We start from the raw sequence: 16159 nt of genomic DNA on the forward strand, positions 1-16159 counted from the left end.
TGGGTACCTAGTGCAGTAATTACTATTCTTGTAATGTATGCATAGTGTACACTGTGTGCATTTAGCATCGTTTCTTTCTCGTGCGATGTGCTTTTACAGAGGACCTACACTCGCTTTAGCTCCTGGACGTTTGACTTGTGGTGTTAGCTGGGCTGATAAAGTGAAAGCACATCATAGATCTTCTCCAAGGAGTCCAGCCACAGAGACTGTCCATTCCTGCACGTCAGCTCCCAAGCCGAGGCCTCTGCAGGAGAACGGTGAGCAACGGTTATTTGTCATTGCCGGTGGTGGCTGCGCTTATAGATCACCAGTAGATAAAAAGTAGAATAGATTTACTCATTTTCTGTTTATCTCTATTGTATACAATGATTTTGACTATATTTACATTGTAGGTACCCTAATGAAGCTCCATTACTTTGTGTGTGGGTGGTGGGTTTGTGAATGTAGCGGTTATGTTTTGCGTTACTGTTTCCACCGGTGTTGAGCAGTTATTACAGAGCACCTCCCTTTCTGCCTCTTAAACCTTCCACTTTATCCTAGTCATAAATCTATCAGCGAGGATCAGGAAGTGAAGTGGACAGGCTCCAGCAGGAAACACTAGTCCTGTGTCTTTGTTTTCCTACCAAATTGCTTTATGAATAGAAATGACAGGATATTCTGCAAAGTTAAGGAGAACAAGATTCAGAAGACCCAAAAGCGCTTTAATGCAGCGAAATACTACAAGACCGTCCTAAGAATCTGTTTAGAAACCTCAAACCCATTAAATCTCCAAACCGAAAGGCAGTTAACCCTTATTAAATCACGGGGTTGGCAGAAATTGTGAAAGTATGCGTGTATGGTAAATGCATCTAGCACGGCTGATCAAGAATACTGACCTGTCACCAGGTCAAAAGTCACTACTTTTTGCTTGTATTTTATTCTCTCTGCTCTCCCGAGTATTTTTTTTGTAAAGCCGTTATTCCGTTCCAGAGATACCGGACTTTTTCATTTACCGCTAATATTTATGATAATTTCCAAGTGGGCGTGGCTCACAGGATAATGCTGCAAAGCTGCCTAAAGACACACCCCTCAGAGAATTTTGTAAGCCACACCCAATTTTAAAGATCATAAAAAATTTGCACCAGATTTAAAAATAATAAAAATTAAAAATAGAATACTCATGGGAGCAATGGGAATAAAATAAAAACAAGAACTGGCCACTTTTGACAGTGACAGATCGTCTTTAAAGGGGTATTCCCATCACCTGGAAGTTATCCCAATATGTAGAAGGTGTAATATTATTAGCAAATACCTCCAATTAGAATTGTAGTCTAGTTCTTCTCATTCACTATGTCGCTTACACCATGGGCAGTGCATTGTAGTAGCTTGAGTGTCCATGGTTACGACCACTCATATATAGTGACAGTTAGTTACTGGTCGTATCCATGGACATGGATACCGAAGCGACTGCAATGCCCTGCACATGGGGAAAGCAACATAGCATATCCAAAGAACTATATCACATTTCTAATAAGGGATATTTGCTAATATTATTACGACTACTACATATTGATATGGGAATATTTCTTTAAGTTTTCCATTTAGTTATTTATTGCAACTTTTATTTAGAATTTTTATTAGATATGAATTGTGAAGTCTTACTAAACCAAATACTCATTTAGAAGCTGTTTACAGGGTAAACGGGGATTTATTCTGATGGCTGATTTTTTTTTTTTGTGTGTCCTACCTGCTACATTACTGTGAAGTGCATTTATACATGGACAGCAATTTTCCAAATATTCGTTCCTGATCCTCCTGTAAACATGGCAGCGATCAGCCTTTGTATGATGAATGATGAAGCTTCCTTTTACCCTATACACATTACCTTGTCGTGGCTGCAGATCAGATTGATGCTGAAGGATGGGAGACTGTACAGCGTGGCAGGCCTGTTCGGTCCAGATCCTCGGCTATGACTATCAAGTCTGATTCTCCATCGGTGACTGAGCATAAGCTGAGAGATGACAGCGACAAGGAAAATAACTGCACTAAAGCTCCAATTGAGGCTCCAGAAGAGACTGCAAAGTCCGAACTCCCTCCTGTACTTGTTGAACCACCCCCTAAGGAATTGCTTTGTCCATGTGAAATCCCTCTGACGGAAATCACCCAGGTAAATTGTGTGCCCATGTCCTTTGTGGTGGTTATTTCTGTAATCTTAGATGCCTCATTATACCTTGTGTAACTGCTCTATTTGGGTTTTGTGAAATGGAAAGTTATCTACATACACCACAATTTTTGCAAAATTGTATCAATGGATTTAACCCCTCATTGACATCCACCACATATGTACTTTGCTTGTCGGGTGCGGGTCTATGGAGCAAGTTCAGGCGCTGATCCCAAACCATACCCTGCAGATCCTGGCTGAGATACACAGCCAGCATCTACCTGTAATGGCAGCAAGCTCCATTCATTGCTGTAAACCCCTTAAATGCTGTTAACAATCTTTGACTGTTACACCCAAGGCGTGTGTAGTCAGGCGCCTTTTGACCCCTCTTTGTGTGGTATTTTTGAAAAATATGAAAATTCCAGCCCCCCCCCCAAGAATAGACATTTACAAAAAAATACAGTATCCACCTCCGTAAAAGTCTACTCAATCAAAATATAAAATGATCTAAGAAATAATCAAAATGACAGAATTGCTGTTTTTCAGTTTCCTCACATCCCACAAGAAATGCAATAAGAAGCACTCAAAACCTCTTATGGACCCTAAAATGTTACCAAGAAAAACTACAGCTTGATACACAAAACAAGCCATCACTTAGTTCCATCAACGAAAAAATAACACATTTAGGGGTTTCAGAAAATGGCAACACAAACATTTTTTATTTTTTTTAACTTTTTTTTTTTTTTCATGTCCAAATTTCTGAGTTTCATCATGCTAAAACTGTCCGAGTTTTAAAAATTGTCTGTGGTCGAAACGGATTAATTGACATCTATCGTATTTTTCAGATTATAAAATGCACTTCCCCCCCAAATTTGGGGGGATATGGAGGGTGTGTCTTATAGTCAGATTGTAGCTTACCAGGTGGGTTGTGGCGGTGGTGGAGTGGGATCACGGCAGGCAGGGTCCCTGCCTCAGGAAGCTGGCGGAGGCAGAAGCTTTGCGATGCTGTGGGCCCAGTGTCGTAGGTGAGGCAGAGCGGAGTATATTGCTTTCCTGGCGGCCATTTTCCTGAAGCCGTGGTCCGCCTATGGTGGCGCGTGTGCAGACTGGGATCTCGACCCGGCCGAGATCTCAAGTCTGATTAGGCTGCTTTCACACATCAGGTTTTTCGCCGCATGCCGGTTCCGGCGTCGTGCCGCAGCGTCGGATCCGGCGTATTTTGCAAAAACCTGATGGAACGGATCTGGTTTGTAGCCGGATCAGGCGTCCGGATCCGGCAAGAAACCGGATCCGTTCCATCAGGTTGTCATCCATTTCGTCCGGTTTTCCATCCGGTTTTTGACGGATCCGGTTTCTAGAAACTCCCCCTGAAAGGCTAAAAAGGTGATTGGCCCGCTGAAAACTATATATATAGTGTTCCTACAGCCCATCTGTGACAGGTTTGAGAGGAGCAAAATACAGAGCAAGATGGACGGCATTATTGCGAAGATTCTGCAGAACAACTTGGATTTCATCGTAGAGGCGAATCGATTGAAAGCGATTGTTATTGAGAAGGAGCGAGAGAGACAGCGTGTCATGCGTCTGCGCCGCCGCCGTTTGTGGATCCACCCCATCACGGCACAGAGAATGACGCGGGGAGTCTTTTCTACTTTATACATGGAGCTACGAGGAGACCCTGACAAGTTTTTCAGCTATGTGCGGATGAAAGCTGAGAACTTTGATGTATTGGTGGAGCGGGTTGAACATCTAATAAGAAGGAGTGATGCCTATTGCATATTCTCCATTACACCGGCTGAGCGTCTGATGGTCACTCTTCGGTAAGCATTCTTTTTGGATCTACTCTTGTAGCGCACTTTCATTGATTGATATTTTGAATTTGCAGTAATTTCTGCCTTGCTTTTGTTCACAGATTCCTAGCAACTGGTGAATCCCTGTCTTCACTACATTTTCAGTTCAGACTGGGCATTTCAACCATATCTGGAATAGTGAGGCACACTTGCCGTGTGCTGTGTGGGACTCTGCACGACGAGTTCATTCCACATCCCACAATGCAGACTTGGTTGGAAGTTGCTGACAGATTCCAGGAAGTGTGTCAGTTTCCCAATTGCTTGGGCACTGTGGATGGGAAACACATCCGTATCGTGAAACTGGCTGGTTCTGGATCTCAGTTTATAAACTACAAAAAGTACTTTTCCATCGTGCTGATGGCCATCGCCGATGCGGATTACAAATTTGAAGCGGTGGATATTGGGGCGTATGGCCGCTCTAATGATTCTCAAGTTTTCAAACTGTCTTCTATGGGATGGCATTTGTATGGACAAACCTTTCAATTCCCCCCCCCCCCCCAGACCACTGCCTCAAACCTCTGAGCCACCAATGCCTTTTGTTTGTGTTGGAGATGAAGCTTTTCAGCTTTCAGAACATCTTTTGAAACCCTACTCAGCCGTGGTTTAAACAATACTAAAAGAATTTTCAACTACAGACTCACACGTGCACGTAGAATGGTGGAGTGTGCGTTTGGGATCTTAACCGCCAAATGGAGAGTTCTCCTGACATCCATTAACTTGAAGACAGACACTGTGGATGAGGTAGTGAAAGCGTGTGTTGTCCTTCACAATTATGTTATATCCAAGGAACAGCTTTCCATTGAGGAACATTCTTCCGAAACCACCTTGGCTGATTATAGCAACCAGACATACAGAAGTTCTGCCACTGTTTCCAGAATACGGGATCACTTTGCAGAATATTTTATTTCACCCGAAGGAAGAATACACTGGCAGGATGAGAGAGTTTAAACAATTTGTCTTGAACCTAGTAACTTTTTCACCTTTTACCCATGTCGTGTACCTGTTTGGTTTTACCTTTTACCCAAGCTGTGTACCTGTTTGGTTTTACCTTTTACCCAAGTTGTGTACCCGTTTGGTTTTACCTTTTACCCAAGATGTGTACCTGTTTGGTTTTACCTTTTACCCAAGTTGTGTACCCGTTTGGTTTTACATTTTACCCAAGATGTGTACCTGTTTGGTTTTACCTTTTACACAAGTTGTGCATCAGTTTGGGTTGTACCCAAAGTATTTTACCTCTGACCAATAAACCTTGTTTATCCAAAGTGTGTTAATCTATACCTTATGAAGAATAAATACAAGATAGCTGTAAACAACAAACTTTTATTAAAAACATTTTTTTTCCAATATCCAAACCCAACTTTTATTTGGAAACAAAAATAAATAAATAAATTTCGCAGCGTACAAAACAAACTAAAGATTGGAATAAGGTGGAGATAGTGCTGGAGGGGCTGTCGGATAGGGACACTTCGACAGTGGGAGTGTGGAGAGAAGAATGTGTTGGTGGTGGGGAAGGATCAATAGGTAGTGGTGAAGGAGTGGAGAAGGCAATTGACCGGGTGGGCAAGAAAGTGGGATTGGGGTTAGGAATTTGGTAGGATGGAGGGGTGTAGGTGATGTTTTGGGAGGATTGGGAGGCAGAAGCAGTGATGGGTGGAGAAGAGGGTTGGGAAGGAGGTGAAACAGGCTGGTGGTAGTGGCCAGGGAGAGGAGGCGTGGATGAGAAGTGGTATGGGTCGGGATCATCATATTGGTGGGAAGGGGCACGGGCGGGACACTGGTAGTGTGGCTGGTGGGAAGGGGCACGGGAACGCTGGAAGTGTTATGGCTGGTGGAACGGGGCACGGGCACGATGTGGGTGATGGTGAGGTTGGTGGGATGGGGCACGGGCAGGTTGGTCGTACGGGTCAGGAGGATGGTAGTGGCTGTAGTGATGGACAGTGGAGGAAGGGGGGCAGTTGCAGCATGGGTGGCAAGAGTCTCAGCTCTTGATGCAATGAGCGCTAGAGTAGACTGGCAGGATTCTGCTGAGAAGCAGATAGCGTCTCCATTTGCTCAAGCACCGACTGGAAAAAAGTATTGTTCGGTGACTGTCTTGCCTCTGAACGCGTCGTTACCAGAAGTGTATGCATCTCGAGTATACTTTTATTTATAAAATTAAAACCTGCAGCCAATTGCTCGGACACAACTTTCAGACCGTTCTGGAATGATGCGTTCAGGTGTAAGAACTCGGGCGCATAACTCTGTACCTGACCCCTCTGCCGAAGGCGTCCCGATGCTACAGGTGTACTAGAGGTGGCTGCAGCAGAGGGGTGGGGTACAGGAAACGATATATCCTCACCAGCAGATTCATGCAATGGAACCGGCCAGGATGCTCCAGCGCTCGTGGATGGGACAGAGGGATCCGATGAGTGGGAAGGTGCAGAGGGTTCCTCACTGTCAAAGTGTCCCTCGGTGGCGGCCTCCTGAGGGATTGCCGCAGAAGGGTTCAACTGTGCTGCAGGCTCCCGAGTGCTCCCGACGGTGCTGTGGAACAAAAGAGAAAAACAAACAATTAATATACTGTCATACCATGGCCCTGGCTTAAAGAGCAAAAGAGGTTTAGACATTTGTTAGTGCACGTGGTGGGTAATATTTACCTTCGTGTCACCATCGTTGACCTGAGGAACGACAGGGCTCGGGCATACTTGTATTTGCTCCTGCGTCCTCCAGATCCACTCAGGGCCCGCATCTCTTTGTTGAACTCCTTCTTAAAGCGATCCCTGATCGACCGCCACCTTTTCACAATCCTCTCACCTGTTAAAAAAGGAGAAACACAACGTGGTTAGAAACAATACTTAGAATGCATCAACAAAACTGAACTGTGGATACTTACGTTCTTGATTCTGGGCCACAACATCAAGGTTCTCCCATCTCGATATAAGTTCTTTGCAGATTTGCTCCCAGAGTCGACAGGTCACTGTGATATCAGCATGGCGGCGATCACCCATATTCCACAGCGGCTCCCTGTCTCGGACAAGATTGATGAGGTCAATATCAAGGCCGACCTCCTCACCGTCAGAATCAGGAGCACGCTGTGAAACCTGTTATAAGAAAGGGAAAAATAAATTAACACAAAATTGTAAACATAGAAAACCTCCCCCCCAAAAAGTAAAATAAAATAAAATCTTACACGACGACGGCTGCCACGACTCTCACACCGACGACCCTGGGAGCCACTGGAAGGACCTCTCGATTGAGCACCAGAATCCGAACTCTAGAAGAAAAATAACAAAAATGTTGTGCTTGTAGGTAGGTAGCCTTTCTATGTGTTGTGTACCATGTGATATCTATAATAAGTTTTTTATGTGTTGTGTGATGTCTGAATGTATCAGTTTGTATGTGTTGTGTTCTATCTGTAAGTATCTAGTGTTATGTGTTGTGTGTAGTGTTAGGTTGTGGTTCCGCAATACATGAAAGAAACATACCAATTGTGAGCCCTCTCCATGTCTTTCTCCACCCCTTCCCTCTTCTTCGGGGAGCACCTCTTGGACTATGGCAGCAGCTTCAGCAGCTTCCTACAAAGATGCAAAATGACAAAATACATTAATATACACACACAGACACACGACAGCGAGGGAGCAAGAGAGAAAAATCATGTAACATATAACATATTTACCTCAGTGCGCTGCCGACGGGGAGGAGGGCTCCCAGAAGAAGACATGTCTGCTCTGGTACGGCTAGCTGGCAGGCCTCTGTGGCAGGAGAGCTGGCTGGGCTCTGGCAGGTAGCTGGCAGGCCTCTGTGGCAGGAGAGCTGGCTGGGCTCTGTGGCAGGTAGCTGGCAGGCCTCTGTGGCAGGTAGCTGGCAGGCCTCTGTGGCAGGTAGCTGGCAGGCCTCTGTGGCAGGAGAGCTGGCTGAGCTCTGTGGCAGGTAGCTGGCAGGCCTCTGTGGCAGGTAGCTGGCAGGCCTCTGTGGCAGGAGAGCTGGCTGGGCTCTGTGGCAGGTAGCTGGCAGGCCTCTGTGGCAGGTAGCTGGCAGGTCTCTGTGGCAGGAGAGCTGGCAGGCCTCTGTAGCAGGAGAGCTGGCTGGGCTCTGTGGCAGGTAGCTGGCAGGCCTCTGTGGCAGGTAGCTGGCAGGCCTCTGTGGCAGGTAGCTGGCAGGCCTCTGTGGCAGGAGAGCTGGCTGGGCTCTGTGGCAGGAGAGCTGGCAGGCCTCTGTGGCAGGAGAGCTGGCTGGGCTCTGTGGCAGGTAGCTGGCAGGCCTCTGTGGCAGGTAGCTGGCAGGCCTCTGTGGCAGGTAGCTGGCAGGCCTCTGTGGCAGGTAGCTGGCAGGCATCTGTGGCAGGTAGCTGGCAGGTCTTTGTGGCAGGAGAGCTGGCAGGCCTCTGTGGCAGGAGAGCTGGCAGGCCTCTGTGGCAGGAGAGCTGGCTGGGCTCTGTGGCAGGAGAGCTGGCTGGGCTCTGTGGCAGGTAGCTGGCAGGCCTCTGTGGCAGGAGAGCTGGCTGGGCTCTGTGGCAGGAGAGCTGGCTGGGCTCTGTGGCAGAAGAGCTGGCTGGGCTCTGTGGCAGGAGAGCTGGCTGGGCTCTGTGGCAGGAGAGCTGGCAGGCCTCTGTGGCAGGAGAGCTGGCTGGGCTCTGTGGCAGGAGAGCTGGCTGGGCTCTGTGGCAGGAGAGCTGGCTGGGCTCTGTGGCAGGAGAGCTGGCTAGGCTCTGTGGCAGGAGAGCTGGCTGGGCTCTGTGGCAGGAGAGCTGGCTGGGCTCTGTGGCAGGAGAGCTGGCTGGGCTCTGTGGCAGGAGAGCTGGCTGGGCTCTGTGGCAGGAGAGCTGGCTGGGCTCTGTGGCAGGAGAGCTGGCTGGGCTCTGTGGCAGGAGAGCTGGCTGGGCTCTGTGGCAGGAGAGCTGGCTGGGCTCTGTGGCAGGAGAGCTGGCTGGGCTCTGTGGCAGGAGAGCTGGCTGGGCTCTGTGGCAGGAGAGCTGGCTGGGCTCTGTGGCAGGAGAGCTGGCTGGGCTCTGTGGCAGGAGAGCTGGCTGGGCTCTGTGGCAGGAGAGCTGGCTGGGCTCTGTGGCAGGAGAGCTGGCTGGGCTCTGTGGCAGGAGAGCTGGCTGGGCTCTGTGGCAGGAGAGCTGGCTGGGCTCTGTGGCAGGAGAGCTGGCTGGGCTCTGTGGCAGGAGAGCTGGCTGGGCTCTGTGGCAGGAGAGCTGGCTGGGCTCTGTGGCAGGAGACCTGGCTGGGCTCTGTGGCAGGAGACCTGGCAGGCCTCTGTGGCAGGAGACCTGGCAGGCCTCTGTGGCAGGAGACCTGGCAGGCCTCTGTGGCAGGAGACCTGGCAGGCCTCTGTGGCAGGAGACCTGGCAGGCCTCTGTGGCAGGAGACCTGGCAGGCCTCTGTGGCAGGAGACCTGGCAGGCCTCTGTGGCAGGTTTATAGCTGGCTCCGCTCTCTCTGGCTGGCAGTATGGCTGGAAATGAGTGAAGGCCTCAATGGCATTGTTTTATATATAGTTCTGGGGGCAGGCCCATAGTTTCTGAGCATGCTCAGTGTAAAAAGCCGGATCAGGCCGCCGGATCCGCCATTTTCTGGATCCGGCGCTATCCGGCGTCCATAGACATGCATTGGCGAAAAAAGCCGGAAAGGCCGGATCCGGCCCTTCCGGCTTTTTCGCCGCAGACAAAAAACGCTACAGTAGACGTTTTTTTCAGACGCCGGAATCGATTGTCTGCCAGATCCGGCATCTAACCGGAAGGAACGCTGGGCCATCCAGCGCAATCCGGCGCTAATACAAGTCAGTGGGGGAAAAGCTGGATCCGGTTTTACACTATTCCGATTCCAGTTTTTCTCGGAAGAGCCGGAATTAGCCTGAAACAAAAAACCTGATGTGTGAAAGCAGCCTTAAACGCCTCCGAAAGTGGCCATTTTCCTTAAGTCATGGGCTTCAGGGAAATGGACGCCTCTGGTGATTACTGCGCAGATTGAGATCTTGGCTGGGCCGAAATCCCAGTCTGCGCATGCGCCACCTCAGGCGGCCCACGGCTTTAGGAAGATGGCTGCCGGGAAAGCAGTGCACTCTGTTCTGCCTCACTGCCGACACTGGTCCCGCAGTATCGCACTGATGGGTCACCCACTTCTACCACCCAAGGCCTGCAGCATCGCAGACTGCCTGACAGGTATGGAAGAGGAGAGGAACCTGCCCTCATGGGTTTACAATCTACAGGGAATTGGTTCATGAGGTTGTAGTGGGGTTATCACAGGCTGTAGTTGGTTTTGAGTAGATGAGGTTTCAGGTTACATCTGAAGGGCCCAAATGTGGGAGATAATTGGACGTGTTGAGGCACCAGAGGATGACAGATGCCTGGGAGAAATCTTGAAGGCGATTGGGTGCAGAACGTTAAAGAGAAGAAGACAGCAAGATGTCTTGGGAGGATCAGATATTACTTATGGGGAGGTATCGGGAAATTCGTTTGGAGATGTATCGGAGAGATAAATTATGGACATTCTTGTAAGTCATTGTTAGTAGTTTAAACTGGATTCGGTAGGGGATTGTAAACCAGTGAAGGGTTGGGCAGAGGAGTAGCAAGGGGGAGGTGGATTAATCGAGCAGTGGGGTTAAGGACGAACTGGAGATGTGTGAAAGGTGGGAGATGATGAAGGCATGAACTAACATTTTAGTAGATTCCGTGTTGAGGAAAGGATTAATTCTGGATGTAAATCCTTGGCCATCTTTATATCTTCTGTCTGTTGCTGTATTACGGAGAAAGCAGAAATGTAATTCATATGCAAATCCCAATCAGCGCTGGCGTCCCTGTCCCCGCCTTCGGATGTTTTGAACATCAACAGGAAGCCAGGGCTGTGGCTGGTCTTGGACTTTCTCTTGATGTTCGATTTGTCTGAAGGCAGTGACACCAGCAGGGATTGGGTGCCATGCTCATGTGTCATAGCAACTGCACGAGAGCCCAGGGAACACGAGTACCAGCACCGCTGAAAGGGAGTGTTTATTTTGACAAGGCCAAACATGAGGAATGACAAGGGGTTGTCCTAGTAGTGGACAACTGCTCTAAGTGCTCTGGACATGATAGAGCACTTCCTGAGCCTCTGCCTCCCGAGCTTGTTTCCCCACCCAGCACCAGTCTCTTTAGCTTCATTGAGTGTGACTGCAGGCGCCAGGTAGGGAGAGACAATGAGCTATCACACTAGAAAGGCTGGTTCTGGGATGGGAAACTACCTCTGCAGATGCTGATTTTATTCCCAATAATGCAGCAACAGATATAGGATAAAGGTGGCCATGGATTTAGCTTTCAAGAACCTGGATATCCATATATGTGGGATATCTAACAGATAAGAAAGCTCCTCAAAAATAAGTGTCAGATGCTGTTTTATAAAGAATTTATACTTTTACCATTCAGTATCCTCTATTTGGTGTACCATAGTTTAATGAATACTGGGTAAAAACAGTGAGAGATGGTTTATTTCTTATTTTCTACATTCATAAGAATAACTTTCAGCTCATGGAAAGCCATTCAGTGTTAAAAGAGTGAGTGGATATTAAAGGGTTAAGGATATTCTTGTCATTAGATGAGTGTGCTGCTGTGGTGGTCCAGGGATTAATTACTAAGAAATGCAGTTACTTTGGCCCAGTGTTGAGCCAAGCTTGTCATTTGCTCCACACAATGAAGCTTGCACTAGTCCGTGGCTGGAATGTCTGGGCCTGGCAAACACAAGATATTTGTGCAGAAGAGCTCCCAGCTGGAGGACAACAGCAGTGGAAATTTCGGGTATGAATGATGGACTATCAGTGCTCGGCCAAAATTTTGTTTTAATTTGGCAGCAAATTGCTAAAGAATAAACTGATAGGGAGCAAGCAATAAATTTTCCTGTAGCCGGCCTCTGACAGAGATTAAAGGGATACAGCATGCATTGTGTGGCAGTAACCTGGTAATGCATGGCGATACAGAGGGTTATGCAGGAGAATGAGTTGTGCGCCAGATCAGTGGCATAACGGCCATTCTGCAGGTTTAAAGTTCATGTGATGCTCTCATGTCAGCAGTGTTAAAATATCTTCCAAAAAGTGTCACTGATGCCCATTGCATCTAAGTTTTTTGCCTCTATTTCATGACCGCGTTGAAAATGAGACATGATATGATTGTCTGCTGCAAACATCACTGACCACGATTCTTGGAGCAGTTCTCTGTATGAAGACCACGTTGTTTCATAGATGACAGAGCTAATGATATGTCCCCAGAACACCATTGAACAGTACCTAGATTGTAAAGCAAATCCGTCACTACATTCGACTTATCTTAGCTATTGATATGGGCATACAGGCTATAGAATGCTGAAAACAGTCCTCCCTGTGTCTCCTATCAGATGTGTTGTTGCTGAGAAATCATCTTTCATCACTTTCTATAAGTGACCTCTCCCAGGCTCTGGGGAGGATGGTGCCTGGAGGATAACGCTGCTGTTTTTAGCATGCTATCGCCTGTATGCCCATATTGATAGTTTATATAGGTCAAACATGGTGACAGATTTCCTTTTTTTTTTTTTTTTAGGAGGTCACTTATTCGACCACAGCATTTAACTTGTGATGTTGGTACAGTCTGGTGTGAATGTGAATTAAATGGTTTGCCCAACTGGTTAAAATGTCTGCCAAACGTTTAGTATGTAAAACAATAACAGGCTAGTTATAGGTTAGCGATTCCATCTCTCATGTCCCGGTGATTTGCACCTTCTCCCTTGCGCCTGACATTACTGAGGTTATTACTGCAGCATACACTTGACTATATTGAAATGACTTAATAGGAGGCCAGGATAGAAAAAGTATTGGCATGCGAGGGATGGAGATGTAAAGCTTTGGATAATAATTAACCTACAATTTTATTCTCACAATCAAATATTTTTTCACAAAGCACAGTTAATGCATATTTATTGTTAATCCACAGACTAAGAACATAAAGATTCTTTATTGTACCTTTTGTGTCTTTTTTTCCATCTCTGTCTGTCCCTCTTTCTCAAAACAAAATGGGCTTTCCTTATCTCCTAAAACTACAGTTCCTAGCAGCACCTTGCTTTTCCACAGAAATGCAAACCCCTGTCCGGTGTGCTCCTAACTAGCCCCACAAATCTAAGCGTCACATTCACCGTATCCTTCTGTGCACTCTGCTCTTGTACAATACCCTGACTGATTATGTCTTCTGCCATCTATGTCCGTAGCTGCACAGAAGTTTTGCATCATTAGCTGTTTATAGCAGAGCTCATCTCCCTTCTGCAACAGCACTGCAGAGCTATGTATCTCCTAACTGATGAGGTTTGTGAAACTGCAAATCTTGGTTTGTTTATGCATATCACAAAAGATAATTCTTTGCAATATGCATCAATTGAGCATCATTTGCAGTTTCATATCACTGGTCTCGGCAGCAAGCAACAAACACAGCTCAGCTAATATCAGCCACTGTACATAGTCCCATTTTGCAGTATATCATCTCAGACCCTCTATATAAAGCCCAATCTTGCAGTGCATTATCTTTCCTAACAGCCCAATTTATAGAGCCCTGCTCCTGGAGTGTGTCCTCTGTACAGAGCACATCTTGCAGTACATCGCTCATTTCTGCCCCTTCTTGTACTCTCTCTCTGCTATTATCCCTCTACATAGAACCCCATCCTGCAGTATATCCTCTCAGTCATCTGTACAGAGCCCCATCCTGCAGCACATTGCTTCTTTCAGTCTCCTCTTGCAGTATATCTCTCCTCTGAGCCCTCTAAACAGAGACACATTTTGCAGTTTATCCTCTCACCCACTCTATACAGAGCCCCACTTGCAGTACATCACTTTTTAGTTAGCAGCACACCATTGCTTCCTAAAATGAACTCCTGCGCTATAATAAAGGAGGTTCTGCCCGTTTCAGTTACGTCATCCTTCACAGGACACACTCTATTCTAGACGGAGCACAGTTATGCTGGCATGATGCCAGCTGAGAGAGCCTGCACTGCACATAGTCCATCGACCATGAGCTGGAGCTACAGGACTGTTCCAGTGGCAACTGGAGGGTAGATAGATCTTGGAAGGATATCTTTAGGTGGGGAACATGTGTAGAATGGGGCAGACTTAAAAATGGGTTATATTGGCACATGTGAATAAATATATGTGTACGTTATTCTAAAACCACATTGAGTAGTTGGAGAGTTTTGATGTTGCAGATTTTCTGCAGCATTTCTACATCTATTATGCATATTAGGTTACTTGCATTATTTTTCACTGTTTTGAGTGTGTTTATATCACATTTTGGTACTACGGTATTTTGCCTCTCTATGATTTGTCATGCTTTAACAGACATTAAAGATTCCATAAATCTGATGCACCAGAGAGTATATTAGGGATAATACGTAGCTTTTATTCCATCCTTAAAATCACATAGCCAGGATGCCAAAATGGGATAGACGATGCAACATTTCGGCCATAATATTATTTATGGATTGATAAAAGGCCTATTATGGCCAAAACGTTGCATCGTCTACCTAATTTTTGATGAGAATTTGACAAAATTGATGACAAATGGAAGAGAAGGATAATACGAGTTGTAACCAAAGAGCGCAGAATAACTTGCAAAGAGATTAGAGGTGAAGTCCCAGGTACATCAGTGTCAAATCGCAACCTCTCTCGATATCTTGGCCAAAGTGGGCTTCATGGAAGACGACTGAGGAGGAAACCGCGTAGAAAGGAGGAGGGGAGGGGAAGTGTAGAAAGCTTACCATGTTGTCAATTTCAAGTCTATGTATCAGCCGGAGTCCATCCTGAGGGTGCCGCACCCATTGGTGATGACAAGCAAATGAAAAAGAAAAAGGGAAATCCACCGGCACGTCCAACAGGAAATAACTAAAATGACTTTTTATTAGAAAAACTTTAAAACATGCTAAAAGTGAAACCTCAGAAACCTGACGCGTTTCTGGCGTATACAATACCCTTATTCATAGGACGTAGTTCTTACATACAGTATGATTGCTCTTTGATGAGGCTGTCACAGTAGCTACAGGAAAATGATACTACTTGTCCTGTACTCTGTCCATGGTACTGACATGGATGATTTTAGAACAGAGGAAATGACCTCAGTTAATATATATTGCTATTTTATAAAAAAAAAAATTGTGGTAAAAATACAAATGTCATTATGATATAACACATGACACACCAGCTATGAATGTGCGTCAACTGTGTAGGGGTCCTAAGGGATAACATCTATATGTGGAGAGCACAAAGCGGCGTAGTGAGACTTATAGGCCATGCAATGCTTCCCTGGGAATTTAAGTAAATAGCCTCCGAGAAATAGAACAGAAAATCTAGTGTCACCTATTGGAAATAGCAGTCCGAATAGTCAGTATCGATTCTTTAAAGGGCTTTGCCACATGACTTAGGATAAGAAGGGGACGAAGGAACAGTGCGTCCGAAACACGCGTGAGCATAAACTCCATTTGCAGACATATGTTGGGGTATTTGCCCCTTATCAGTCTCTCACTGGGGGATACATTTTCTTTTTGAAAAGAATCACCAAGTTGGCTTAGGGAGACTTATAGGCCATGTCATTCTCCCCTTGGGAATTTAAATGTGTAAATAACATTCTTAGAAAGAAAAAGGACAGGAACTCTAGTGCCACCTAAATAGAAACTCCCCTGGATGAAGCTAATGAATGCTCCTACATAGTTCTGGTTTTGATTAGGTTCATTGATGGTGTTTTTGAAGTCAAAACCAGAAGTGGCTTAAAAAAAAATAAAATAAAAGAAAAAAAATAATGTAGCTTCTTTTTTTTTTCTTTTTTTTTAAATTATATTTCCCTTTTTTTGTTGGCTTCAAAATCTGCATCTAAAACCTGTGTGTGTTAGGCCTTATTCAAAAGTCAGAGTCTGTTGTGCGTGTGCTGTGTTTTTTTTAATGGACAGCACACGATATTCTAAGGCAGTGTTCCCCGACTCCAGTCCTTAAGATCCACCAGCAGCTCATGTTTTCAGGATTTCCTTAGTAGTTCCCAGGGAATATTTATTTGCATCACATACGCAGGCAATAGCTCCTTCACCTGTGCAATACTAAGGAGTTCCTGAAAACATGATCTATCGGTGGCCCTTGAGGACTGGAGGATGTCCTATGGCATTATTCACATGTCTGTGTTTTGTTTTGCTTTTTTTTCCTGAAAAACTCCAATTCAGTTTAATGGG

The 16159-nt window shown here is 46.1% G+C and overlaps 1 protein-coding gene across 4 annotated transcripts in view; it reads left to right on the top strand.

Moving 5' to 3' along the window:
- SCAPER (S-phase cyclin A associated protein in the ER) overlaps positions 1-16159 on the top strand; it is a 369596-nt gene that overhangs the window by 89079 nt on the left and 264358 nt on the right. For all 4 annotated transcript variants that reach the window (XM_077264248.1, XM_077264247.1, XM_077264249.1 and 1 more), the window contains 2 exons: positions 100-257; positions 1881-2146. In XM_077264248.1, the coding sequence (XP_077120363.1) occupies positions 100-257; positions 1881-2146 (424 nt within the window). The remainder of the gene's footprint in view (positions 1-99; positions 258-1880; positions 2147-16159) is intronic.

The sequence above is a fragment of the Ranitomeya variabilis genome, chromosome 5, assembly GCF_051348905.1.
Source record: "Ranitomeya variabilis isolate aRanVar5 chromosome 5, aRanVar5.hap1, whole genome shotgun sequence".
NCBI lineage: Eukaryota > Metazoa > Chordata > Amphibia > Anura > Dendrobatidae > Ranitomeya > Ranitomeya variabilis.